General features: G+C 39.9%; 2 protein-coding genes across 2 annotated transcripts; one reads left to right on the top strand and one right to left on the bottom strand.

Moving 5' to 3' along the window:
- Positions 1–2,187: 2,187 nt before the first annotated feature.
- Positions 2,188–12,387, bottom strand: Ubc7 (ubiquitin conjugating enzyme 7). The gene is made up of 5 exons (XM_080270020.1): positions 12,288–12,387; positions 6,265–6,346; positions 5,100–5,218; positions 2,878–3,018; positions 2,188–2,602 (listed from the first exon to the last, which is right to left on the bottom strand). Exons 1-5 carry the CDS (start codon positions 12,328–12,330, stop codon positions 2,481–2,483), a joined length of 507 nt encoding a protein of 168 aa, XP_080126146.1. The 5' UTR covers positions 12,331–12,387; the 3' UTR covers positions 2,188–2,480.
- Positions 12,388–13,666: 1,279 nt separating this feature from the next.
- Cog8 (conserved oligomeric Golgi complex subunit 8) lies at positions 13,667–24,127 on the top strand. Its single transcript, XM_080270019.1, has 13 exons — positions 13,667–13,725; positions 14,443–14,514; positions 14,852–14,976; positions 15,763–15,915; positions 16,196–16,318; positions 16,620–16,722; positions 17,408–17,518; positions 19,169–19,329; positions 20,095–20,244; positions 20,819–20,947; positions 21,495–21,647; positions 22,193–22,390; positions 22,566–24,127. Exons 1-13 carry the CDS (start codon positions 13,671–13,673, stop codon positions 23,070–23,072), a joined length of 2,040 nt encoding a protein of 679 aa, XP_080126145.1. The 5' UTR covers positions 13,667–13,670; the 3' UTR covers positions 23,073–24,127.
- The last annotated feature ends 1,319 nt before the right edge of the window (positions 24,128–25,446 follow it).

Below are 25,446 nucleotides of genomic sequence, written 5' to 3'. Positions count from 1 at the left end.
AATGCTTTAGTTATTCTTGCTCTCACTACACGGAACAACAATGTCCAAGCTTCGCTTCCGTGAAGCTTGGACATTGTTGGAAGGACACAAGTCAAGAGTGAGAGCAGTGGAAATGAGTTATTTAAGAGAAGCCTGTGGAGTCACGTGGAGAGACAGGCTGATGAATGAGGATATAAAGAAGCGTTGTGGTGTGGATGTGGATGTGATAGGAAGTGTTATGAGGAACACACTGAGGTGGTTTGGCCATGTGGAGAGGATGGAGGGTGAAAGACTGACGAAGAGAGTGTATGTGAGTGAGGTGGAGGGGGGAAGAGGGAGGGGGAGGCCGAGGATGAGATGGAGGGATGGGGTGGAGAGGTATATGAGAGAGGGGGGTGTGAGTTGGGAGCAGGGCAGTGAAATGGCAGGGGACAGGGCGACTTGGAGGCGATTTGTTTGTGGCCACCCCAAACGGGAATGAGGCGTCTGGCAATAGATAGATAGGCTACACAATTTTGTTAATCTTATGAAGAGATGTGGAAATGTTAAACAGATGGAAAAATTGAATGGAGAAGAGGGGAATGAAAATAAATATGGATAAGACAAAGGTAATGGTGACAGGCAAGAAACCAGTAGAATGAATTCAGTCAGGAAAATTGCCATGTGGATGCTGAGGCAGAGGAGTAAGAGTGAACTCAGTGTTGTGCACGGAGTGCAGTAAGTGGTGCCATAGAAGGTGTTCAGGTCTGCAGAATTTGACAGGAGTTCAAAATTTTCACTGCCCAGCCTGCATAAGAAGAGAGGTGGAGGGAGATGAAACAAAAGATGAGCTATAGGTGAATGTGGGCACACTACAGGAAGTGCAGCAGTTCTGCCATCTATGAGACGTATTGGACTGTGAAGCAGGGGTGGAGAGATCAGTTAGAACAAGAGTGGCATCAGCATGGTTAAAGTTGAAGGAAACAGCTAGCTTACTGGTCAACACACACATACCACAGAGACACAGAAGTAAAATATATGAGGCCTGCATTAGACCAGTATTGATATATGGTGCTGAAACATGGACCCTGACAGAGAGATTGATGAATGTTCTTAGGAGTACTGATCGTAGAATGTTAAGATACATGGCGGGAGTGAGATGGGAGGACAGAGTTTTGAGAGAGGAGGTAGCCACAAGATGCAGGTGAAGGATCTCGATATCATCTTGAGGCAGAGGTGGCTTATATGGTTTGGTCACGTGAGGAGGAGTGAGGAAGGGAGCTGTGTGAGAATAGCAGAGGAACTGGAGGTGGTGGGACATCGACTGCCAGGAAGACCTAAGAAGACCTGGAAAAGTGTTGTAATGCAAGATATGGAAAGACTGAGTATTGGAGAAGATTTAATCCAGGATAGGAAGCAGTGGAAAAAAGGCATCACACGTCCAACCCCAGTTTGAATATAGGAACAGAAGGACGAAAAACGATGATGATGATGATGATAAGGAGAGATGTGGTAGTGAAAGGGTTAACAGATTCTGTTTCTAACTCCTCTGCTACTTGGGGGATTTCTCTAATTGGTCAAATCACAACATATTAAATGATCCTATGCATCCTCTTAAGGAATGCTCATACTGAGGTTAGACATCGTACACTTGATGTTTTCTACTGAAGCTAAACTAGGAGCCAAAAATCAGCTAATTCTTTACCAACAGTTACTGGAAACTGCCTCTCCTTACTTTCATAAAATTATCTTGGGGCAGCTAGAACAAGATAAGAAAAAGTTATCAATGTACTAAAGGATCTAAGACACTACAGCAACACTGTGCATCAACAACCAGTGTTTTAAGAAAGGTTCACATTACTCTTCACCACTTTAACTCAGGTAAATCATCTGTATTTTAATCTTGCTGTCTTCTATTTATTCTCCCAGCTTAGGAGAGACTTTTCAGACTAAAGGCACTAGATACTGACTTATTCATTCACTGCTAGGGTGCTCTCCTATGCTGAATAAAATCATCTGGTAATACCATGAAGACAATAAAAATTACTGTCAGGCTGAAGAAGCTGATCACTTTAACCCGATGATGAATTTTCCCAGTGTATTCTTGCTATTTCCTGATGACTGTGTTTAACTCAGGAGAGACTTTATGACCTGGTGGGGTTATATATAGCCTTTTTTTAATAGTCTGGAGTAGAGTTGCAGTTTCATGTGGTGGCATGATATAATGGGACTGCTCTACTGTCAGATAATAGAAACATCCCTATCTCCTGAAATAAGGATGGTGCCTTACAAAAGAAGAGAAGCTGCAACCTGCAGTTTACTAGGTTCACCTGCAAATAAGTCTGGGGCCACAACAAACATAATATTGTCTTTCACTGCTATTTTGGTCTTCTAAGCCAAATAAAATAATCCAGTGGGTGCAAAAACAAATAAAAATTGTCTTCAAGCTCAACCGGTTAAAGCGAAAGCTTTCAATAGACAGTACCAAAGCTGACCTCTCAAAACATCAAAACATGTAAGAACTATGGATATGGCAGATTGAGAGTCTTGCGAACTAGCTTCTCTGCAATCTTGTTGAACTGCTCCCGGTCATCACGCCACATCTTGGCTGCATCAACATTTGCGCTGCTCTCATCATTGGGTTCTGGAAATGTGATGACTAAGTAAAAGCACGATATGTTCATTTTCTATCTCTCTATTTATCTATCTATCTATCTATTTATCCATCCTCATATCAACTTCTAGTATAAAATGGAAAAAAAGGTGCATTCATGATCAATTCTGTAATATCAAATTCCCAGGTAATAAACACTGTCTGTACTATAAACTTACCAGTAAAGTTATACTACAGCCAAGCTTAGTCAAAATGAAGCTGTGTAAAAGGCATAGTGTACATTACTAAAAGCATAAATATGTGACCTGCCAGCATGGAGACAACAGAAAGGAGGATCTTCTCTACACTCTGGACAGGGCTCCATCGCTCAGCACTTGTCTCGTATCCCATTGGGTCGTCGCCGGGTGCATGCAGGATGGAGATACATACACGCCCATCGGAGTAAACTGTTGGAAATTAAAATGCGTTTATGACTAGAAAATGCAGCAAGGAGGGCACTGAAACAGTAAAGCATACCAACTCTAGTGATCAGGGGTATAGCTATGGCTTGTTTAAGGTTGCTTCACTTTAAGTTATTATTATTATTATTTTTTTTTTTTTATTTTTTTTTTTGATGAACTGATAATGAATTAACACCTATTGTTCAGTAAGTTGCTCATGCAACTATATTTCTATCTATCTACCTATTTATGTATGTATGTATGTATGTATGCATGTATCTATCTATCTACCTATATATATATATATATATATATATATATATATATATATATAAATACATATATTTTATCATATATACTGTACAGTCCATCCATCCATCCATTGCCAGATGCCATGTATCCCAAATGGGGTGGCCAAGGGCTTAGAGTTAATTGTTTTACAGGGAGGGACACTAATCCTCCACCAACCCCACTTGACACGTAGGGATGCCAACAGCATCTGGTGTTCCCAGGCGGTCACCCATCCAAGTACTAACCAGACCCAACACCTCGCCTAAAGTGCACCTTCACAAAGTGCATCTCACCTAATGTGTGACAGGGGTCTGACAATAATTAATTATTTAGAAAGTGTGTTTGTGACTCGCAATGTGTGACAGGCACGAAAAATTGAGGCAAATACAGTACTCTCTCTCGCAATTTGTGAGCATAATTTGTAGCGTGCGATGGGTAAGGGTGGGGCTGGTGAGTATGTGTCGTGGAGTGAGGCTGGTGTGTGAGTGAGTGGTGACCACAGCAGCAGGATGATGACGTATTGTCTGTGGTGACTGACCTGGACTTTGAGGGTTTCCTGGAGCAGCAACAGGCAGCACTTACCCTAGTGGAAACTAAGATGTGCATTCCACAAAACTGGCCACACAATATTGTGCTTTATGAGCATTCGTTAATCACTATCGCAATCGTCAACAGGGCTGCCATTTCGTATTTTTCATTACCAAATGTGGGGCAATTTGGTAATGAAAAATTTGATTGGTAATGATTCAGAATGATTCATTACCAAAAGGATTTTTCACATGTATGAGTGTACTGAGAATGGAGAAGGTGGATTATCTTATTATTTTTCTTTTAATGTAAGAAAGAAGGAACCAAAGGCCATGAGACTACAAACCATTCCATCCAAGAAAAATAAATAAATAAATAAAAGAGAGCCAAAACCCCTCCAGTAGTGAAGAGAGCGATAGTGAGGCACGGGACGAGGCCCGTACAGAACAGCTGTGAGTGTTTTGATTCAGATTCCGTGGTACAGCCTTAGGTACCACAACAATTTTCATTATCTACCCTTTGTACAATGCTGGTAAGGTCTTGAATTTTCATAAATATACAGTATTACTCTTGCATGTTTCTATTGTAAGTTTTCCTTTTGCATTTTTGTTAGGGATAGGTATTGTTGAATCAATATACGAAAATTCAGGATGTGTCGCCCATAAAGCCATTTTAACATGAGATCCCATGCTTCGAAAAGTGAGAATTTATATAGTACGACAGGCTGTGTCACCCATATTCACGCACTGTATGCAGGATGACTGTATATACTGGTATATATATATATATATACATATATACTATATTATGCTTCCATAAGGAGTCACTGCTGACCTTTCATTTTACAATACAGTAACACCTCACTATAACGAACTAATTGGGGCCCAAGCCATCCTGAAAAAAGCGAAATTCCAATAAAAGCGACATCTGGACTTCCTCCTACTAACCCAGACTTCTTCTGATATATCAGACATTAGTCTGGATTGCAGCAAATTGTTTTCACTACACTGCAGTCCTGTACTGTGTACTGTACATCGACAAACATGTCTCTTATTTACCTTATTGTGGTGAACATAGATGAAGTGGTCAGGCAGTCCGGATTGCTTCTGGCCTTATCAAACTTTTTCTGACATATAGGAATTTAGTCTAGTAGCTCCTCAATTCCGATAAAAGCGAATTCCGGTCTACTGAAGTCTGTTATATTATGGTTTTACTGTACTGTACAATTACTGTACTCTTGAAACTCGATAATAACTGGTTGAACTCACTGTTTGGGTGAAACATCTCACACGTAAACTGCATTTTTGGTGGTGAGAGTGGGTAGTCAGGGGGAAAGATCAACTTGGCAGGAAACACTCCACATTCAAAGCAGGTACCTTCAGGACCCCTGAAATAAAGTTAGGATTTTATGATGGTGTAAAACTTGGTAATCAATCAGCAGCATTAAAAACCTGCTTTTAAATTGTGTATATTAATCACCTTCAATCAATTTCCTACATTCATATAAGGTAGTGAAAATGAAATAATGGAAACTAACCTTATCTGGGGCACATGACTGATGAGAATGGAAGCTCCAAGTAATCTGCAGTACAGTCTTGCCCTCAAAAAAACACTCTACTATTACTGTCCTTTACCACTCATGTTTTGCATGCAGCAATTTTTGAATCTTTTAAGACAAATTTTTTTTCCAAGAATAACATACAGTAGCTACAGGTATTCTACAGAACAGTGCATGGAAGTGTAATTTCTTATAGGAATTCCTGAAAAAGCAGCATTTTCTAGAAATGCAACCACAACTCAAAATGAGGCAACAAATAAAAAACTGTAACAAAAGAGCTATGGGTATAAACAGTTATTCCAGAACTACAGTATTCATATATTCTATAAAAAATCTTACTCGCAATTAATATGCAAATTTATGTATACTGTACAGTATGTGCATTACACTGGCTGGCGTGTCAACATCTGACACTGGCAGCAGCTCTACTATACATGGTAAAACTGTATTTTACAGGCTGTGAAAAGCAACTGATCCTTAGGGTAAACTATACAGTACATGGTCAAACTGTGTTTTACAGGCCATGAAAAGCAACTGATCCTTGGGGTAATGGAACATCACTTTGTTGTTATGGATGTGATTTGCCCCAAGTCCCCAGGTAAAGCTTTAAGTATAAATATATCAGTGGGAAACTTTTGTGAGTGTATGGCAAGAGGTGAATATGAACATGATATGAAAAGCTAATTCATCAAAAAAGCCTAATAGATTAAGGTTCATATATAAAACTGACCAAACCAGAAACATATACAGTACTTTATACAAAACAGAAAACAAAATATATCTGTTTAGAATATGACCATTACAATGCGTGGCTTGTCTGTCATTCTACTTTCAAACACCTCAAATATGCAACACTTACACACAGCACAACTTACATAATGAGAGCTTCCCATTCAAAAAAATTCTCTTCATTTGTTGGCCCAGCAATGATACCTTCTGGTGGGTTCAGTGTTAACTCTGAAAAGAAAATGGAAAGGTAATATATGGTAATACTTTTTAAAAAAAAAAAAAAAAAAAAAAAAAAAAAAAGCTTTAGGCATTGCTGATACCCTGTGTTTGCTGAACACTGCATTAACCCCTCCCATGATAGTGAATGTTACAATTATTCGCTCGTTATAACTAAATAATATAATGATAATAATAATAATAATAATAATAAGGAAATTTAAAAATAATAATAACAATGATGATGATAATAATAATAATAATAATTATTATTATTATTATTATAATAATCATAAGGAAAATTAACAATAATAATAATAATAATAATAATAATGAACCGATTATCTGTTAGGTGTAGCCTATATGAGAGAAATAGTGTCTGCAGAGAATATTATTACCCTCAAATACGTGCACATGATTAGGTTTGTGATGTGGTCATTGGCTTCTGGGGGCTGGAACAATGTTTGAATCAGTGTCTGGTCCGTCTCACTAAGCATGGTGTTGATCGTTCTATTTTCATACTATAATTTCTCCCCCCCTCCCTTTTTTTTTAATTCTTACCTCACCCTGCCTTTAGATATGTAAAAATGATGATGATGATGATGATGATGATGATGACAAATAATAATAATACTGCAGTGGTATTATTATTATTATTATTATTATTAGTAGTAGTAGTAGTAGTAGTAGTAGTAGTAGTAGCAGTAGTACAGTAGTAGTAGTAGTAGTAGTAGTAGTAGTAGTAGTAGTAGTAGCAGCAGTAAAAAAAAATAAAAATAATAATAATAATAAAACAATAAAAAATAATAATAATACAGTAATAACAATAATAATAGTAATAACAACAACAACATCAATAATCTATCTCTCTATCTATTGCCAGACGCCTCAATCCCGTTCGGCGTGGCCACAAACAAATCACCTCCACGTCGCCCTGTCCCCCGCCATTTCACTGCCCTGCTCCCAATTCACACCCCGCTCTCTCATATATCTCTCCACCCCATCCCTCCATCTCATCCTTGGCCTCCCCCTCCCTCTCCCCCAATCCACTTCACTCACATACACTCTCTTCGTCAGTCTTTCACCCTCCATCCTCTCCACATGGCCAAACCACCTCAGTGTATTCCTCCTAGCACTTCCTATCACATCCACATCCACACCACAATGCTCCTTTATATCCTCATTTGTCAGCCTGTCTCTCCATGTTTTTTTTTTATTTTTTTTTATTTTTTTTTTATGTGTCCGACTCTGGGCATAGGCTTCACAGCCTGCTATCAAGGCCCAGCAGTCCTCCTACATACCATACACCTCTACATGTCACCACTTCGGCGCTAACACCCACCGTCCATATTGAATACATGCTAGGGCTGTCTCATACAGGACTGGTGTATTGGTATTAGCGGGGGTATTTTTACGACATGTCGGCGGGTCTTCTGGTAGATAAGTAAAGCCTGATTTAATGAAATTCAAATCCTTAAACTGTTCCCTGCCCCAGCCGGGATTCGAACCTGGGTCCGTTAGGACTTCAGGCCACCTCTCTACCGATTGAGCCACCACATGCCCCTCTTAAATAACTCATTTCCACTGTTCTCTCTTGACTTGTGCCCTTCCAACAACGTCCAAGCTTCACTTCCATACGTTACAGTTGGTATCACAATACTGTCATGTAGTAACTTTTTCACTTCCATGCTCACTTCCCTGTTTCTTATCACTGCTTTCAAGGAATCAGCAACCTTTCTTCCCTGCTGTACCCTTTCCAGCACTGCACTCTCCAAACCTCCATCCTTACTCATCACACTACCCAAGTACCTAAATGTACTCACATTTTCCAATTCCTCACCATCCAACCTTGCTGTACATTCACTGCCTTCACCTCTCTCAAAGACCATCACTTTACTCTTCCCTACATTCACCTTTAGATTTTGTTTCTTACACACTCTCCCAGACTCATCCACCAAGCCTTGCAGCTCCCCTTCGTCTTCACTCAACAACACAGCATCATCTGCAAACAACAGTACAGGGAGTTTCCAAACACTACCAGCATACTTTTTGCATATCTTGCTGTTTTGTTTTTGTGTTGGTGGTGTGACTGAATGTGGAGTGTGAGGTTAGCTTGAGATGTGGCTGCCAGTTGGGAGTGGCAGGTGAGGGGTTTGGAGGGGTAGGGGTGTGGGGAGGGTTGGAAGCCAGGGTAGAGGCGGGTGGAGATGGTTTCGCCTGGGTGTATAGGGGTAGGAGGGTGGCACCCCTGAGCAGAGGTTGGTGATTATGAGTGTTCATTAAATAAACACTTCAAATGATATGGGTTGTTGTTTCACACAACACGTTGTGGTGTGGATGTGGATGTGATGGGAAACATTAGGAGAAACACACCGAGGTGGTTTGGCCAGGTGGAGAGGATGGAGAGTGAGAGACTGACAAGGAGAGTGTATGTGAGTAAGGTGGAGGGGAAGGCCAAGGATGAGATGGAAGGATGGAGTGGAGAGGTATATGAGAGAGGGGGTGTGTGAGTTGGAAGCAGGGCAGTGAAATGGCAGGGAACAGGGCGACTTGGAGGAGATTTGTTTGTGGCCACCCCGTATGGGATTAAGGAGTCTGGCAATAGACAGATAGACAGATGGGGGAGAGATAGTAGTAGAACGGATATGGAAGATGTGCAGATTGGCCTGGGAGGAAGGTAGAATCCTGGAGGATTGGATGTCAGGTATAATTATTCCCCTGTACAAAGGAAAAGGGGAAAATGAAGTGTGGTAACCATAGGGGCATTTGTTTTCTTAGTGTAACAGGAGAAGTATATGATAGGATACTTACTGAACGGGTTAAGAATATAACAGAGGAATTAGCTGGAGAAGAACAGGGAGGTTTTACGAAGGGAAGAGGTTGTGTGGATCAGATACTCATTCTTAGGCCTTTAGTGGTAAAGTTTCTCGAGAAGGGAAAGAAGTTGTATGCAGCCTTCTTGGATATGAAGAAAGCATATAACAGGGAAGACAGACATGGAATGTAGAGCATTAAGGATATATGGAGCATTAAGGATATATGGAGTACATGCGAAGTTGCTGAATGCTGTGAAGGGTATGTGTGAGGGTGCTAATGCTGCAGTGTGTGTGGATAGTGAACTGAGTGAATTTTTCTATCTGAATGTTGGATTGAAATAGGGATGTGTATGTCCCCAAGGCTGTTCAATCTGTATATGGATGGGGTTATAAAAAGATACAAGGTAGAGAAGTGGATGTTGAAGCAACCCTAATAAGAGAGGGCAGTGTCTGGAAACTTCCTGTACTGTTGTTTGCAGATGATACTGTACTATTAAGTGAAGATGAAGGAGAACTGCAAGGCTTGGTAAATGACTTTGGGAGTGTGTGTAAGAAATGGATCTAAAGGTGAATGTAAGGAAGAGTAAAGTTATGGTGTTTGAAAGAAGTGAAGTCATTGAATGTACAGTGAGGCTGGATGAGAAGGAAATGGAAAATACGAGTGCATTTAAGTACAGTACTGTACTTGGGTAGCATGATGAGTAAGGATAGACGTTTAGACGGTGAATTGCTTGAAGGGGTACAAGAGGGAAGAAAGGTTGCTGGTCCTTTGAGTGCAGTGATAAGGAACAGGGAAGTGAGCATGGAAGTAAAAAAGTCACTGCATGACAGTACTGTGATACCAACTCTAACTTATGGAAGTGATACTTGGACCCTGTTGGGAGAACACAAGTCATGAGTGAGAGCAATGGAAATGAGATATCTGAGAGGAGCATGTAAAGATCATGGAGAGACAGACTGACAAATAAGGAAGTGAAGGAGTGCTGAGGTGTGGATGTGGATGCGATAGAAAGCGCTAGGAGGAATACACTGAGGTGGTTTGGCCATATGGAGAGGATGGAGAGAGACTAGTGAGGAGAGTGTATGAGTGTGAGGTGGAGGGGTAGAGAGGGAGAGGAAGGTCGAGAATCAGATGGAAGGATGGAGTGTAAAGGTAGGCTACATGAGAGAGGGAGTGGGGTGTAAGCTGGGAACAAAGCAGTGAAGTGGCACTGGACAGGGCTACGTGGAGGTGATTTGTTTGTGGCCATCCCTTACGGGATTGAGGTGTCTGCCAATAGACAGAATCCTGATGAGCCAAAAGATTTCCATCACATACCCTACTGTAGCTTCCCATATACCTATCCAACAGAGTTAGCTCTCACATTAAAATGGGGTGACAAATCCCTGGTCATATGCTTCTCCGCACAAAATTCATCCAGCCAGCTAGATCTCTTGCCAGTCCCTTAGCCTCACCAACTTCCATATCTCTCATCCTCACACACTCATCCACCATATTTCTTCACCTTCCTGTCCTACCTCCCCTCCTCCCCTCTTCAAATTTGCTCAGATATACAATCTTCACCATTCTATTGTCAACCATTCTCTCCACATGACCATAGCATCTCGGTACACTCTCTCTGATTCTGGTGTCCACTGACTTCCTCACTCTGCATCTTTCACAAATCACATTATTACGTATCCTATCCGCTCTCTGTACTCCACATACGTTCCTCAACAGTCCCATCTCCACTGCTCTCACTCCTGACTTTTCATTTTCATGCCACACCATAGTCTCATATCCATACGAAAAGTTGGCACTAACACTCCTTCATGTAGCCTAAGCCTCGTACAGCAGCAACGCTCAACCCTCTGTTTCTTATCAAGGCCATTATAGTACCAGCTACTTTTCTTCCTTGTTTCAATCTACTTTCCACTTCTTTTGCACATTTTTCTCTCTTTTCAATCACTGTGCCATATCCAGGTATTTGAACTTCTTCACTAATTCGAGTCTCTCTCCATTCACTATAACATCACACTGGAAGTCACCTTCTCCCTCAATACCCATCACTTTATTCTACATTTACTCTCAATTATCATTATTTTTTTTGTGTTCAACTCTGGGCATAAGCTTCAGAGCCTGCTCCCAAGGCCCATTAGTCCTCCTACATACCATACATCTCCACATGTCACCTCTTCGGCATTAACACCCACTGTCAATACTGAATACATACCGTACTAAGGGTGTCTCATACAGGACTGGTGTATTGGTATTAGCAGGGTTATTTTTACATGTCAGTGGGTCTTCATGTAGATCAGTAAAGTCTGGAAATTCAAATCCTTAAACTGTTCCCAGCCACAGAGGGGATTCGAACCTGGGTCCATTAGGACTGCAGACCATCTCTCTAACAATTCAGCCACTGCCTCATTTGCTAAAAGTGGCAGTCAGTTCCTCAACAACCACCTAATTACACTACTAAAGTTAATATTCAAATGGTAGGTACACATACCATAGTATAACCATCGTCATTTATTCTTTACCAAATGGTCGCAGCCTTTCCATATTTTCTATTGAAATGAGTCTTTCACAGGTTACTTATTATTCTTGGATTACCACAGTTACTGTGGAATTTCAGGAACTTACCTCTGAAAGCTATAAATGAGGATTAAGAATGCGTAAATATTCTGACAACGTTTGCCAGTAGCCAGCCAAACGTAACGTTTCTAAATCGCATCTTTTAAATTTGAAAGCTGATTGTCAAATGCAAGTAAGGTTAAATTGGACTGTTAGGTTAGGTTTGGTTAAATCATTAAGTTTCCCACTGCTTTGACACGGGTACACTGAAGTTGGTTGGTAAACAACACGGCCAGTCAGAGAGATCATTGGTAAACACTGCCGCATCCTTAAATACCCTAAAATAGGTATATTTGGTCTTTTTCCAATCACTTCTTGCAGTCACAATGGAACAATTAACTATGTGTTGCTTATGTACCAAAATCACTTACCTTGAGAGCATGAGTTTATTATATATTGAATCGCAGCCCCCGTTTGGTAAAGAATTATCCCATCGTCTAAACATTATCAGTTGATGTAAAATGACTGCAAAGATATACAGACCATATCCAACAATTAATACCTTATTAAAAGGAATACTCACGTTTATACTCTGTCATCAGCCTCTTCAGAGCTCTGCCAGCCATGATTTTTCTTACCAGTAAGGGTGAAATATCTTTAATATTCACGATTACGTCGTCGGCAGACTTCTACAGTGGGATATCCAAGAGTAATTTGCGTATAAACTGTAGAACAGAAAATATCAGCTGTGTAACTTGACAGATGTATCAGCGTCCTTCTAAACACCGACCGGCGGCCCGGAATCCTTGGTTTGTTATTGCTTTTTTTTTTTTTTTCACAGTTGGTCAATTGTTAAAAATCGTGAATGATTCATCCATTCAAGTTTTCATCATGTCCAACATCTTTTACAGTAGGGACATGGTCTTTAGGTTTTCAACCCGTGGTTCCTTCATTATGAGAACAAATGCAAATGCAATGTCTATTCGGAAGCTGAACCTACGCGCCTCGTCGTGGCAAGGCGCTGTCTACTGTAGGAGTGCAAGGGAACATGCAAGGGACGGACCTACGGGGGCGGTTGTTTGCTTGCAGACCGGGCTAATGTATGGCCCGGCTTGTACTATAGGTGCAGGAAATCTTTAAACGAACGACTGCCTGCAGGTGATGAGCCTATTAGGCCAGGCAGACTTACATTGCACTACAACTGATAAACACCATTCCCTCTTCCATTCCTATTCCATCCTGCACGCATCCAGTTCCAATTCTATATTGCTTAATACAGTTGGGTGGAAGCATGTAACCATGAAGTCGCTCTTTCCTGAGCGGCATAGCAGTTAGTTCCAAGCAACTTTTGGACTTAAATTTTGTTGAGTCACCTCCAGTTGGCGCTGCTTAACGCATTAGACCACATAGCATGCATTTGCTGGCTATTTGGTCACCCGGTGATGTGGTCAGTCGGAAATAGTCTGTTATTGATAATCACTCCTATAGGTCTTCCCCTTCTGAAATGTGTAGGGTTGAACTTCCTAACTTATAATCAGTCTGGCTTTTTTTTTTTTTCACTTCCACTAAACGTGTGTGTGTGTGTGTGTGTGTGTGTGTGTGTGTGTGTGTGCTAGGGGCTTGCTTTAAGGGCTTTTGCCCTATGGGGATTTTGCCTAAGTGGGCTTTCTCCGAGAGAGAGAGAGAGAGAGAGAGGGAGGGGGGGGGAGGCGAGGTGTGGTGAGGCAAGTCTCGAGCCCTTCTAGGTCAAATTTTGAGTTTCTCCTCTACCACTACCACCATTACCACTAGATGTACTCGTTACCTATTCTAGGCACAGTTTTAGTGACATAAGCTCTCTAAATAAACTTAAATACCAGAGTACATCAAAATAGGGGAGGGGCTTACATATTTTAAAAGTGGCGGGTCATGTTTATTTGTGTCACCAACAGCTGGCAGCACACGTGGCATGTCAACGTAAACAAACATGGACGTGGAGGTAGAGGAGGTAGCAAAACTCTTGTTCCCGGATGGCATCCCCGGTAATTATACTGACGATATTTTTCGCTAATGTCGTGTGACTATAAGGATAAGCTTGACCTACCAGGTTTTCATCCATGTAGACATGAAAAGGGAATAGATTTACAGATATGAAGTATGCGGAAAACGGATCGTGATGGATTTTCACAAGTAGATATAGGCAAGGATAATAGATCCTTGAATATAGGTACAGTACAATCACATGTAAAAGTTTGGTGAGATTTCCCAGCCATCATTAAACCCTGCCTTCCATATTTTTCATTCTGCTACGAAAGAGAGTATTCTTTCTCATACTCAATCAGTTGTGTTACATTGCTGCACCAGTTTGTGAAAATTAATGAGTTCCTCTTTGCATATATATATATATATATAGTTTTCCTTTTAAATAGCCCATTTGAGTAATAAGTCACGCCTTTCCCCACCTTCTCTCCTTTCTTTCATTTGGCCCATTTGATCACAGAATGTTATTTTATTCCTGATTCAGGATTATTATATTCAGCTTACAAGGACTCTTTACAGTAGTGATAGTAGGGTTAATGAAGGGTATATCCACCTCTTTCAGTCTGAAAAACCTATCCGAAGTTGAAAATCATTTTGAGAGAATAAAATATAAAAAGCTATCCTAGTATTGAACAGGATTATAGCAGTTTCTTTCTGTTCTTCCACACTAGATATCCCTGATGATGTAAAATGACACTGAATGAGCATCTTCTTGCCAGATACATGGAGAGACAACAGTGAAGTATCAAACTACATAATACAGCTGGCCTCATGTGGTGTGGAGAAACTAGGTAAGCATTTAAAAGTCATTTTAACTTGATTATTGGCAATGGAGTGACATGATAATGTTCAAGATGTTTGTTGATAATGTTTTGATATTCATTGTGAGGAGTAAGTGGCCACATGTTTCCTTCAGCATTTGATGGTTTTATATTAAATACTCTTCTGCATTGTTATTGTTTTATAGTTTCCTGCCCTGAAAGTGGCCATGTCATATTTTATCTGAATAACTTGTCTCTTGTCTGAACCCTATTTATAAGTATGAAATTGTATTCTTACTGTTTCAAAGGAGACAGGCATTTTAATTATTTGAATGTTACCCATAGCACCTGCATCCCAATTTAACAGGAAAAGAAGGTGCACATCTGCGAGAAGAGAGGGCAGCAATCCTAGACCAAACAAAGGACTTGGCTTACACAAACTACAAGACTTTTATCCACACTGCTGAATGCTCAAAAACCATATACAATGATGTAAGGACTTGCACTAGATATTTTTAGGATATTAATATGTTGAATATACATAATGTTACATTTCCATGCAAGTTAAAACTTTATAGGTACCATATATGGTATATGAGTTACCGTACCAGTAAATGGCACTTACTGGTACTCCTGTAATGATAAATTATAATAATCTTTGCTGATGGCTATTTTGTATCTGGGAAGCACCATGACAGAACCATCTCCAAACTCTTGTCCCTAGCTTCTTTCATCTCATTTTGTTTTTCTAGTTTTTTTAAACTTAAGAGAAACCATTTATAATAATGAGGTCAGAAAGTCTCCAATATCCTCATCATAAACCTTATTTCTGTCCCTACAATGAATTAGCCCACCAAAACATGACAAAAATAGAATAATAATTGTTGTCTTGAATGCTTCTTGTACTCATTCCTTCTTCTCATCTTTGTCTCACTTATTCTATCATTCCAAATCACATACGGTCTTCCTCTCTTACTCTGAGTGAAGGACTTCGAAAGCTCCAGTAACCCTTTCAGTTAGAATGCATCCTCCTCATATTACTCTAGCTAATGAAAGCTGTAATAAACCTCTTCAGCTGAGAAAGTTTCTCGTAAGCCAAAGAGAATTTTCTAAGTGTAGCAAGGACACTGTATGATAGAAATTATCTTTCTAGGTTGAGAGGTTAAGAGAGATACAGTATATCTGAGTGGCAGGGTTATGAAGAATAGATTATCATCATCCTACTCTGGTTTTCTCATAGCTGTTTGATAATAAATATTATATATGTTTGTTGCACAGTTCACCAGTGTGGAAAGTCACCTGGAGGGGCTGTCATCTCGGCTGCCCAGCCTACGGTCATGTGTGGATACTTTCCTTGCCACCTCCCGCAGCTTGGCACAGTCACGCCATCTCACCTCCCTCACGCTCACCAAACACACACAACTACTTGAGGTCAGGCTTGGGTTATCCTTTCCTTGTATGTGGTTCTGATACCTAGGATGAGATTAGATGGTTTAAACCTTTCAGCTCAAGGATGTCATTTTTTTGTCTCTTTGTATCACCTGATAATGTTAAAGGGTGATATTTTGGAACTCATCCTGAATTTATAATGAATGTTTACAGTGATATTGATGATACATGCACCATATTGTACTGGAGTGTCAGTGATATCAGAATTTCCCTCATGTAATTGTAAGAGCAAAGCATCTCATTTTTTTTCCCCTCCATTCAGATCTTGGAGTTGCCACAGCTGATGGACACTTGTGTTAGGAATGGCTACTATGAAGAAGCATTGGAAATTCTGGCATATGTTCGTAGGCTTGAGAAGAAGCACACAGATATTCCTATTATTGCTGTATGTTATGCCATTCATTTTCCATCATTTGATATTAAATTTTGGTTTTCAAATTAAAAATCATTATTACTGCTTTTCTCATACAGTATCCTGATTAACTAAACACATACATTATGTATGCTCTTGTACTGTGTGGTATATAATTTTGCACACATGCCATGTAGAATAGAAAAGTTTAGCTACTTTTATAACAGCTTATATTAACACATTGAAAACATCACTGTTCTTGAGATATTACAGTATTAAAAAAAATATCAGTTGAATTATGATCAGTTGTGTTTATATTTTTGTGATGTTTCAGGGCATAGTAACGGAAGTGCAGGCAGGGACTCGTTTGATGCTGAGCCAGCTTTTAGCACAACTTCGCTCACCTCTCGCCCTCCCACAGTGCCTTAAAGTTATAGGTAACTGCTGCACTATATGATCATGAAATTGCATCTCTTTTATGAATGTTTTGTTTGTTATGATTCAGTCAGAGACTACAACCTCCTGTATTCCAAACCTAGGACTGATTGATTGTAGATTGTTTTAGAAATTGCAATAACATGAATAATTACATATACTCTCTTAACTTTTTCAGTATTGTCAGCATCCAGTAGCTTTCTTTCATTTTCACAGATGTAGAAATGTCTAGGGAAAAATCTTTTTATCTTATTTGGGATGCCAATCAAAGGAGAAAGTTCCATTTACACATTCTTTCTCCTGTGTTCTAGAAACCTCAGAACTATTAGCCTAAAAAGAAAAAGGTTTTAATTTTTATTTTGTTACATCCTGGTGCCAATGCAGTTATTTATCACTGTCATCATCAGCTGACGCTTTGCTCCCTCCCAGGAACCCTTCAGCAGGGGATGGCTGCCCCTTGACTACATTATCCTCACATATACATCTCTTAGTTAGTGTACTCTCCCTCTTCCTTCTCTTAAGCCAATGTACTGATCAACTCTCTTCCATACTATGTAAGGTTTGCCATTTCCAACATCACCCTTAGCCTCACTTTCACTGACTTTCCATGGCACCCTGTCCATCTGTTTTCTGTCTATTTGCATTCTTGTTATATCACACCAGGTAATTAATGGAAGTCTTTTTCAGGCCTCCTTCGGCGCCTGGATGTATTCACAGAGCCAGAATTGAGGCTGAAGTTCCTTCAGGCCAGAGATTCTTGGTTTAATAGCATCTTGAAGGGTATACCAAAGGAAGATGGTAAGTATTTCACATACCATTACAATTAAAAGCACTCTTTTAGAAGAGGGTTCACAATATACAGTAAACCCTCATTATAATTTGCTGATTTTAATGTCCTCTTTTGCTGCTAAGTCCTAAGTGAATTACACAAAATTGCCTGGTATTGTTCCATTGCTCTTTCAAAAGCTCATTAGCCAGTTTAGCTCTGTTTACAGTTCCAGAGGTATGGAAAAAGTTATAAATTGGAAGTCATCCCTGGCCTATAATGAGGACTGCCTGCACTTGGATTGTTTTAATATCAAATTCTGTATAGCTGCTTAATTTTTGCTGTCACATGACGTTCGTAATGAATGGTGATGCTTGGAATATTTCTAATTTGTTTTTTTCTAATGATGCAGTGCTACTTGCAAATACCAGACAAGAACTTGGTAGACTAGTGCAGAGTTTTGTTGATTTCTGTGAGCGTCGTGCCTTGAGAGTAAATGTAGGAAAGATTAAAGAGATGGTAATTGAGAGAGAAGATGACTTCCAGTGTGATGTTACAGTGAATGGAGAGAGACTGGAAATGGTGAGAGTTCAGATACCTAGGTACAGTGATAGAAAAGAGAGGAAAATGTACAAAAGAAGTGGAAAGTAGAGTGACACAGTGAAGGAAGGTAGCTGATGCTACAAAGGCCTTCATAAGAAACCAGCTTGCGTGTTTCCTCTGCACAAGGCTTGCATGCCAACTTTAACATATGGATGTGAGACTATGGTGTGGCATGAAAATGAAAAGTCAGGAATGAGTGCAGTGGAGATGGGGCTGCTGAGAAATGTATATGGAATACAGAGTGGATGGGATATGAAATAATGTGATTCGTGAAAGATATGGTGTGAGGAAATCTGTGGACACCAGAATTGAAGAGAGTGTACTGAGATGATATGGTCATGTGGAGAGAATGGATAACAATGGAGTGATGAATAGGGTATATCTGAGTGAATTTGAAGGAGAGAGGAGATGAGGTAGGCCAAGGAGAAGGTGGAGGGTTATGGTGGATGAGTGTGTGAGGAAGAGAGGTGTGCAAGTCGGTGAGGCTAGGGGACTGACAAGAGATTGAGCAGGCTGGATGAATGTTGTGAGAAATGCATGATCAAAGATTTGGCACCCCTTTTTAATGTGACAGTGTTCGAATTGAATCTAACGGATACGTACACGAGAAGCTACAGAATGTGGTGAAAGTTTTTGGCGTATCAGATAGAGCCAGGATTCCGGGGACATGAATGATGAGTGAATGGAAGCGTGGCCCAGTGGACTGGGCTAACTTGGGCCATCTGGACATTGCAACTCCTCAGCTTACACTAGGTTGGGAAAGGAGGTCTGGGTGATGATGATGATGATTAAATTAGATTGTTGTGCTTTTGATTATGCATTACTATATACTTTTCAGGGAAGATATCTATACGGTACCTTATCCATTGTTACTACTGTAGTCCCAGGCTCATCTGGACATGAACCTTGTGGACTTCAGGAAACCGGTTATTTCATCTGGGTGCTCCCAGAGAGCATTTGTTGATAGTACAGTATATTACAGGTTTGTCTGTGTTGTGAGAGTGATGTGCATGAGGTGAATAAGCTTGTTATCTTATGAAGAACTGCATTAGAGTAAGGGTAATGTTGGGATTTTGCAGCATATCAGCACATCATTAAAGTGGTGGAGGCCTCACGAGTTCACTTGTTTGACATAGTGACTCAGTATCGTGCCATCTTCACTGATGACGACACCCGCTTCACCCTCGCTGACCCAGATGTAAATGAACAGGCAATCTTCCATGGCTGGGTACTGCACAAGGTGGGTGTGACAGAGAGAGAGAGAGGTAATGAAATTGAGGTAATCCCCAATTATCTGTATGATGTCTGTTGCCAGATGATTTAATGCAACTTAGGAAAGGCTTCTTATGTCTTTGAGGTTTAATAATGCTCTATCCAACCCCTCCTGTATGAAAACCCTATCATTACCTGAATAAAATCATCAGAGGTGCAAAAATGAATGGAAAAAATTGTCCTTGGGGTCAGCGGATTAAAGAAGGTGGATGAGATCAGGAGCATTGATAATGAAAATGTGGGGAGGTCAAGGGGTTGCCGAAGGAGAACTTTTTAGAGAGCTTTCAGGGGGATCTAGCAGTATTGTCCTGAGAATTTTGGGTGGCCAATGCCACTTCAGCTGCATCATCTCTGGCTATGCCATGGTGTGATGTGGAAACATCAGGCCAAAACAATAGCTCATGAAGGAAGGGAAGGGAGAGTGTGATGATGCTGAATGAGAATTATCTGTTGTGGCAGCTGCTCAGAGTCGACCAGAGTGATAAAGAAATGGGTAATGAAAGAATTGCAGTCTGGTGTGTGTAGTAAGTTTTGATTTCAGTTCAGAATTTCAGAAGACCTTACAAGCAAAACTCTTGTTCAGTAGTGACAGGACATTTATGTTGTGCATAGTTATTGACAAGTTTTGAGTACTTATTACATACCTTGCCATACTAAAGTCATCCAGCAGAATGTAAAAACAAAGAACTGATATAACTCCCTGTCCATATTGCCATATTGTGCATACACACAGGTGAATCAGTTCCTTGAGCTGGTAGAGAAAGACCTTGAACGAGGTGTTGGCACCAACCTGGAAGCGGTGCTGGCTCAGTGTATGTTCTTTGGCCAGTCCTTCAGTCGCATTGGAGCAGACTTCAGAAACCTCCTGATTCCACTTTTCCAAGTGAGTTACTTATACTTACTCCTGTAAACTTGGTTGTTTTCTCCTGAAGGAAGTGGGGCACCCCCACAACTTGAATAGTTATCTTTGCATCGAATTCAACAACATCTAGTTATGATAAAAGTGAGTCTTCTTGGTTATTAGTCTGATAATTTCTTCAGTCTGACTATACTTAGCCAACAACTGAGCTAAAGAGATTAGAGATTGTTGTCCTGCATAATAATGATGGCCCATTACAGTACATAGGCCTATGTCAAAGATCTTGAATTAGGCTAATTCTGTTAGCTAATCCTTTTTTCTTGCCATGGATGTAGCTGGGTATGTTATGTATGGTAAATTCAAAATATTTTATGCAGCAAAAAGAAAGACTGTGCTTTTCAAAAGTTAATCAGGATAGTTTTTAACTTCTGAACAACTATCATTTCCCTTAGCTAAGTGAAATTGTCTTATGGAGGTAGAATGCAAGAGTTGATATAACAGTTAAGAATAGGTTTCCTGAATTGTGCAGTATTAGCCATGTGATGTATCACAGATACTTTAAACCATATTCATTTATCATTCCCTTTTTGTCTTTCAGAAAGCTGCTTTGTTACAGTGTGAAAAAAATATTAGATCTGCCAACATAAAATTTGACGAGACACTAAGCAGTTTCTCACTGATGGAAGCTCAGCAGCTTAGCACCTCTACATTAATGGCAGAGACACAGGTACCGGTAACTCACTTCACAGTAACACAAGAATTTACCTGGCACTGAATAGATTATGGTATATTCTTAATGATTTGTTTAAAGTGAGCAGTAAACAGGCTAATGCAGTACAGTATATAGCTACATTACAGTTGAGGATCATCAGGGTTCATTGAGATTTAGTATATCACAGTTCCAGCAAGGCCGATCTTGCTGCTGTCATGACACTAATTAGTTAAAGCCATTCCACTCACTGATAAAATGTCATCTCTTTTGCATCTTTAGTGTCCATACTTCGCATTACAAAACATAATCACTTACTCTATCAAGCCTTCACTGCTGTTAGAATGTAGGCATTGCCATATGTTGGTATACTGATGTAACTTGTTTAGACATCAGGACATTTATAGGAGAATTGTGTAGACACATGAGATAGGAGTAAAACTCTGTTCATGACCATTTTCACCACCGAAGTCCTAGGTGAAACTGGATGGATACGTAGTTTTGTTCCAAGCTCACTTCTTCCAATCACCCTCCACCTGCTTCCACTTGCCATTCTCTACCTCAGGACAAGACCCGGCCACCCCTGAGCCTGATGGAGTTCCCACCACTGGGTCACTACCTCAATGGGCTGGTGGCCACCTTCAACATGCTGCGACAGTGCTGCCCCAGTGCAACTCTCCCTAGCGTCATCAAGCTCATCCACACATCCCTCTCAAAGGTACCACTTACCTGTGATGGGAAGTTTTCATATTAGCAGAAGCACTCAGTTAGATGAAGCTCTGTCCAGAGATGAGTATTAGTACACAGTGTTGGCTAAGATTGTAGTGATATAACGATACTTGGAAACCACTTACTGTACTGTAATATTGTACATCATCATCATCATCATCATCCAGACCTCCTTTCCCACCCTAGGGCAGGGTGAGGAGTAGCAGTGTCCAGTTCATTAATACTCTAAATGTTTCAAGTGATATCAGTAATGATGCATACATCTTGGTAGTTATAGAGTAGGGGTATGGTAGCCTTCTGATGATCAGAATCTGAACAATAGGGAGCTGAAGTAAAAGTGATTTTTTTACTGTTATTATAGGAGGATAGGTGTAGATGTTATGAACTCCCCCCCAAAAAAAAAAATAAATAAAAAAAATAAATAAAAATAAAAAAAATAAAGGAAGACAGAGCATTATAAAAATTTGTATAGTGATTCAATTTTTAAAAGCCCAGTTCCATATGAAAACTGATACAAATTATGATACCATACAGGTCGTGGGAGCCATTGTGGAGCTTCATCGACTGGAGAGTTCTGGCTTCACTGCACGTGAGGCAGCTGCGTTCCAGCGAATGTGCTCTGTGCTTGCGAATGACCTACTCCCTCACATCAACAAGTGCCTGCATCTCCTTTATCCACTCAGTCACATCTCACGGATCACTGGCGTCCCTGTAACACAACTCCAGCGAGAAGTAAGACCTCACTTGTCAATTGCTTTACCAATTGGAAATTTACTGTTTGAAGGTGAACTTGATGAGAAGTCTTGCAAACTTTTTGTTTTAGTTTTAAACTCATGCCTATATATATATGTATTGTATATATATATATATATATATATACACTGTATATGTTTTTTTTTCCCCCTAGAATTTTGGCCAGCTGAACCTGGAAGAACTGTTGGCACCCATGGAACATCTTTTGCCCAAGAAAAAAGAAGCATTGCCTCCTGAAGAAGAGTTAGAGGGTCTGTATATTGATAGTGGAGTAAATAGTGCCAAGACTCCAGTCACCTTCGAAACTATTTTTGAGATTTCAGCATCTAACGAAGAGTTGGATCAGCACCCAGAACCATCAAGTACCAATGAGATGAGTCAGCCTGAAGAGGACGGGAAGACTGGGGAGAAAGTGAGTGGTACTGGTACAGATATTCTGATAAATGGGGACGAAATGGAGGTTGTTTCTGAGAAGAATGAAATATCTTCCAGTTCTGATGATCAAGAAACAAAACACAACATTCCTGAGTCTATAAAAGTGACCTCCAGCTTACAGGAAAGACCACACACATCAGAAAATACAGCTGGAGAACAGATGCCATATAAGTCATCAGCAAATAAACAAGAGGCTACAGAAATTCTGCCAGGCCCTGTTAGTTAAGGATGATTACCGGTAGCCACTTCATTCTGATGTATGTATATATATATATATATATACTAAATCAGGCTACCATCAGGTGATTATAAGGCATTTGATTTAGAGGCTCTCAGTAGTAATGGAGTTAATGAAAACTATATCCTCACCCTCCAGTTTGAAAGATCTCTGAGCAAAAATTAAGTGGTAAAAGCAAGAACAAAAGTATACAGGCACAAAATATACATTCTTTGTGTAATCTATTGGTATGCCATGACAAATTATCATTGTAACCTAATATCCCATTATTACACTGGGATGGGTAGGATCTAGAGTGAAGAAAAAACAAACCCAAAATAACAGATTAATATCAATTGAAATGGCTTATACCTTCTCCAGTGTAAGTACACTTTAACTACTTCAATTAGCAGTCTTTGGGGCCAGCTGGTGCTGTATATGGAAGAAATGAGTTATATAATATAGAGGTGTGGACCACAGTAATTGCATTGTGCACCCTCTATTCGAAAAACTGCCCAAGCTATTTCATTTATGCTTCATTAGCTCCAGAGAGTATTTGTATCATATCATATTGTTTATAAAGGCTCCAACATGCTTTCATGTGTCTGCTTTGGTCACCTTATGGTGGCTCTTCACGCTACACAATCTCTGGCAGCCTTCCTGTTCAATAATGGTTATTATGATGCTGTGGTTTCAGGCTCTAGCAGATGTGGACTTGGTAGATTGCAGGTTCATGTACTAATCCTGCAGTCCACCATCCTCCTTTGGGAGGATGAGGAGGAAGTTTATGGATGTTCATATAACTTGGCAGTAGAGCCACCAGGTTGTATTAGTGCAACAATAATTGACCTTGTTATACAAGGACAGACTCAGTATTCAATTAATTTCAATCTCATCTGCTTCAGTGCTGTGAAAAGTAAGTTTTATATAGAAATTCAGTATGTTCTCGAGTTGTCTTATCCTGCAAGAGTAATATCAGAACATTGTAATTCTAAAATGTGTAAAAATTGTATGTATACTATTGTACAGGCCTTTGTTAAATCTACATAAAATAAAAGCTGATACCCAGCATCATCATTTACTGTGTTTTCCTTTCATACTACATTGTTTTAACATACCTGTTCAATGTTCAAGTGTTATAACCTGTCAAGCGGAACAGTATTATAAAATCTGGATGGACCTCACTTTTTTATTAAATCTGTGCTTTCTTCAGATGCCTTAATCCTACAGAATTTCTTCTCTTACATCCAGATCAGTCCAATTTATTGTAACTGAAAAGTCAAAAGTAACCATTGCTAAAATGTAAATGTTTGTTTCACTTATAAATTATACTTCATAATATCTCAGACTGGATTTATTTCTTATGTACTTGTTTGTTGTTGACACTCGAGAAAATTCTGAAGTAGTGAAAGCTTGCTTCACCCAGACTGGGTCATGCCACAACTGGTCCAATTTAGTGAGATTTTACTGTACCATATTTTGTCTAAATGAAACGTTACAAGAAATAGGAAGTACAGTATGTGGACAGTGTCCAAATACTAATACCATACTGTAATATAAATTATGTACCCTATACTCTTTCCCCATTAGTTTTCATTCATTAAAAAGCTAACTACAACTGCAGTGAGTAGCTTACAAAAAGTACAGTACTGATACAGGAACACAGATCCTTAATACCCTGTATAAGACTGTGCTACTCTTCGTGAGTGAAGCACCTCATATCCGAAAACCTTTAATGAACAGTTGACAGACTTTTTTTTTTTATGTGTCCGACTCTGGGCATAGGCTTCTCAGCCTGCTCCCAAGGCTCCTAAAGATGCTCCCACACCTCAAAATTATTGCAGTATTATTTTGTTCACTTCTGACAATCAAAATCACAAGCCCACCTTCAAACAGCAGTGACTAACACCCCGTATAGACAAGCAACAGAACATTTTAGAACACAAGCTTGGCACTGGTAACATTTGGTCATAACAAGGTAAACAAAGTGTACTGGTGGCTGCAATTTAAAGACAGTTAACTGAAACAATATTAACCCTTTACCATCAGGAATGCTTGTAAAAAATTGCTGCGGCGTGTGACTTAAGCTGAAGCGCAGTGCAAACTGACGCATAATGTTTTACTATTATCACTCGTAGCAAAGTTACTATTCATCATAATGAGCTCAATTTGGTCTCATTTTGAAGTTTAGTAACTGTACTTTATCATACTATGTTAAAAAAAAGCAATATCATCATCATCATCATCCAATCCTACGTTGCCCCATGAGGAACATAGGAGCCCAGGGCTAGGCAAGTTGGTCCTGACATTATGAGAGTGACCAGCCTCACTCATCCCTGAGTGGCATTACATGAGCAATAAACCCCAACCATCCCTTGGATAT

The sequence above is a fragment of the Coenobita brevimanus genome, chromosome 39, assembly GCF_032717465.1.
Source record: "Coenobita brevimanus isolate Jiangsu-jjx chromosome 39, ASM3271746v2, whole genome shotgun sequence".
NCBI lineage: Eukaryota > Metazoa > Arthropoda > Malacostraca > Decapoda > Coenobitidae > Coenobita > Coenobita brevimanus.
This window is presented reverse-complemented; position numbering and strand designations above follow the sequence as displayed.

Coding starts and splice junctions, on each gene's coding strand:
- Cog8 (XM_080270019.1), top strand. CDS start 13,671: ATGGACGTGGAGGTAGAGGAGGTAGCAAAACTCTTGTTCCCGGATGGC. Junction 19,330..20,094: donor ATGGCTGGGTACTGCACAAG/GTGGGTGTGACA, acceptor GCATACACACAG/GTGAATCAGTTCCTTGAGCT. Junction 21,648..22,192: donor TCCACACATCCCTCTCAAAG/GTACCACTTACC, acceptor GATACCATACAG/GTCGTGGGAGCCATTGTGGA.
- Ubc7 (XM_080270020.1), bottom strand. CDS start 12,330: ATGGCTGGCAGAGCTCTGAAGAGGCTGATGACAGAGTATAAAC. Junction 5,219..6,264: donor GAATGGGAAGCTCTCATTAT/GTAAGTTGTGCT, acceptor ACTTTATTTCAG/GGGTCCTGAAGGTACCTGCT. Junction 2,603..2,877: donor TGTTGTCTCCATGCTGGCAG/GTCACATATTTA, acceptor TCACATTTCCAG/AACCCAATGATGAGAGCAGC.